Source organism: Arachis ipaensis, chromosome B3, assembly GCF_059453495.1.
Source record: "Arachis ipaensis isolate K30076 ecotype BB chromosome B3, ASM5945349v1, whole genome shotgun sequence".
Lineage (NCBI taxonomy): Eukaryota > Viridiplantae > Streptophyta > Magnoliopsida > Fabales > Fabaceae > Arachis > Arachis ipaensis.
This window is the reverse complement of record NC_142438.1, coordinates 8,904,660-8,907,331: the sequence shown is the minus strand read 5'-3', so window position 1 is coordinate 8,907,331 and position 2,672 is coordinate 8,904,660. Positions and strand designations below refer to the sequence as shown.

Below are 2,672 nucleotides of genomic sequence, written 5' to 3'. Positions count from 1 at the left end.
TATGAATTTAAAATAACATGTTTCATGATTTCTTAAAAATTATCTTTTCATTTATTAGCTTCTAAAAAATTATTATCCTATAATATTAAAAAAGTTAATATAAAGTATAAAAATACAAGAGTATATGATTTTTTTTTTTTTTACATTTAGAAGTAAAAGAGAGTCCTAATATAATTATATCAAGAGATTAACTTTTTTTTTTTTTTACATTTAGAAGTAAAACAATAATTAAAAAATTATTATTATTTAATTAATAAAAATAAGTATATAACAAATGTTTTGATAATGATATTTATTAATTTTTCAACATTAAAAATTTATAATAATTTTTTAGATTTTAATGAATTTAAAAAAATGTTAATAATTTTGTTTTAAAGTTATAAGTTTATGAAAATACGTATTTAAATTAGAACACAAAATTTAAATATTTATTTTTATTAGTTTTGTTTTGTTTTCATATTTAATTTAAAGTGAATTTTTTCTACTTTAATAAACAATTTTATTGTCAGTGACTTTGAAATTAAAGTAAAATACATTTTTAATTTTGCTTATAAATTGCGAAAATGAGAAATAAATCAATAATTTGTATAAGAGTGTAAATATGTATTTTTGAATAAAGATTTATAAAATAAGAGTAGTTTGCGGGTGAGGGAAACTCATAACCTAACTGCGTGGGAGAAAGATATTTTGGGGAACAGTGATAAACAGCGTAAGAGAGTAAATAGAAAACTTCACGCTTAACTCCATTCTTCATTCAAAATCGAAAAAGAAGAAGCAGCGTTGACCACTGCACTCTGGCGCCAGTGCCATCAATCACGTTTTCAGACGGTACAACCCAGAAATCCAACGACCCAGAACACATCACGAACCAATAGGCCACACCCCCCACCACACGATCAACAAATCCAAATCTGGAGCACCCAAATTTCTTTTAAAAATGAAACGGCAATTGGGGGCCCACAAAGCCCAATAAAGCCCTGATACAGCAAGGAGTGATTTTCACCCTTCACATGCTGACGTGTCGGTCCCAATAACCGAGCTGCGGATATAAAACAGCACCGTTTTGCCCCATTCCCCTGTGCGAAACCCTTATTCTCCCAAAATCAAAATCAAATCAAAATCAGAGTGAGTTTGTGTGTGTGTGAGAATGAGTAGGGTTTGCGGTAAGGTGAAGTGGTTCAATGACCAGAAGGGTTTCGGTTTCATAACCCCCGACGATGGCGGCGAAGAACTCTTTGTTCATCAATCTTCGATTCGATCCGAAGGGTTTCGCAGCCTCGCCGAGGGTGAATCCGTTGAGTTCGCCATAGAGTCCGATCCTGATGGACGCACCAAGGCCGTTGATGTCACTGGACCTGATGGCTCTAACGTGCAGGGGAGTCGCCGTGGTGGAGGCGGTGGCGGAGGTGGTGGAAGGAGTTACGGCGGTGGACGAGGCGGCGGCGGCGGCTATGGTGGTGGATATGGTGGTGGAGGAGGATATGGCGGCGGTGCTCGCGGTGGAGGCCGTGGCGGCGGTGGATATGGTGGTGGTGGATACGGAGGAGGAGGAGGAGGTGGCGGCGGCGCTTGCTACAGCTGCGGTGGGATGGGTCACATGGCCAGGGATTGCACCCAGGGAGGAGGCGGAGGAGGAGGCAGGTACGGTGGAGGCGGCGGCGGTGGTGGCGGAAGCTGCTACAACTGTGGGGATTCTGGGCATTTTGCAAGAGACTGCCCAACAGGCTCTCGCTGAAAATAGAACGTATGATGTTTTAATGTGTCTGCTCATTACTTTTTGCGTTTGACATAGAGAATGGGTAGAAGGGTTTTCAATGATTTGCGTTTTGTTGGGGGTGGTTTCTCGATTTTAATTTCCGAGTTTTTATGTTAGGGTTTTATCTATTTTGATGATGGATCTGTTAGATTATGTGGTTGGCAACTCTGCTTTCTTAATATTACAATCAAATTAGGTGTTTCGTTTTGTTCGGATTCGGGATACGGAGGAGCTCTCTTTAATTTTTTTGTCAAGTTGTGAAATCATTTGCATGTATGGCTCTCTGTTTCCGAGCCTGGTTAAGACATGGTGAACAAGATTTGAAATTACTTTTGCTCATGCTGGAACATGTGGTTTAGTTTCTATAATTGTTGTGGGTGCCAGATTGATTCAATGCTTTTTATATTTTTGATGATGTGGTGTTGGTGATTTGCTTTGAACTTTTGCTGTGAGATCTGGTGATGTGTTGGTATTGATTTTGTGAATTAATGGTACTGAAGAATGAAATCCTACCAACATTGTTTTAAGCCCTTAATTTTTACTGTTATTTCACTTATTTGGTGTCAATGCACATACAGAAAAAATTGAATATATTGCTGATTTGTATGCCTGTGTGCTTCGAGTATGTTTTCTGGGATGCTAATCAGAGCTCAAACAATGAATTTAAGTGTTGTTTCCTAATAACCAAAATGCTTTGTTATTCATCAATTAATTTGTTTTTATTATGGTTCTGTTTTGATCATTGTACATTATCTATTGCTACTATTAGCATTGATTGAATCCAGAAGCTCAATACCAGCTGGTGAAATCCAACTTGATGCTAGCTGCAGTATTGGATTTCTAGTTTGCTTTTTAAGAATGCATTCTTGTTTGATGATTGATGAGAATATTTAGTTCAATTTTTCCTAAATATTTA

The 2,672-nt window shown here is 37.2% G+C and overlaps 1 protein-coding gene across 1 annotated transcript; it reads left to right on the top strand.

Annotated features, from left to right (window-relative positions):
• The first annotated feature begins 770 nt into the window (after nucleotides 1-770).
• Nucleotides 771-2,124, top strand: LOC107634070 (uncharacterized). The gene has a single exon (XM_016337653.3). It carries the CDS (start codon nucleotides 1,148-1,150, stop codon nucleotides 1,733-1,735), a length of 588 nt encoding a protein of 195 aa, XP_016193139.1. The 5' UTR covers nucleotides 771-1,147; the 3' UTR covers nucleotides 1,736-2,124.
• Nucleotides 2,125-2,672: the final 548 nt, after the last annotated feature.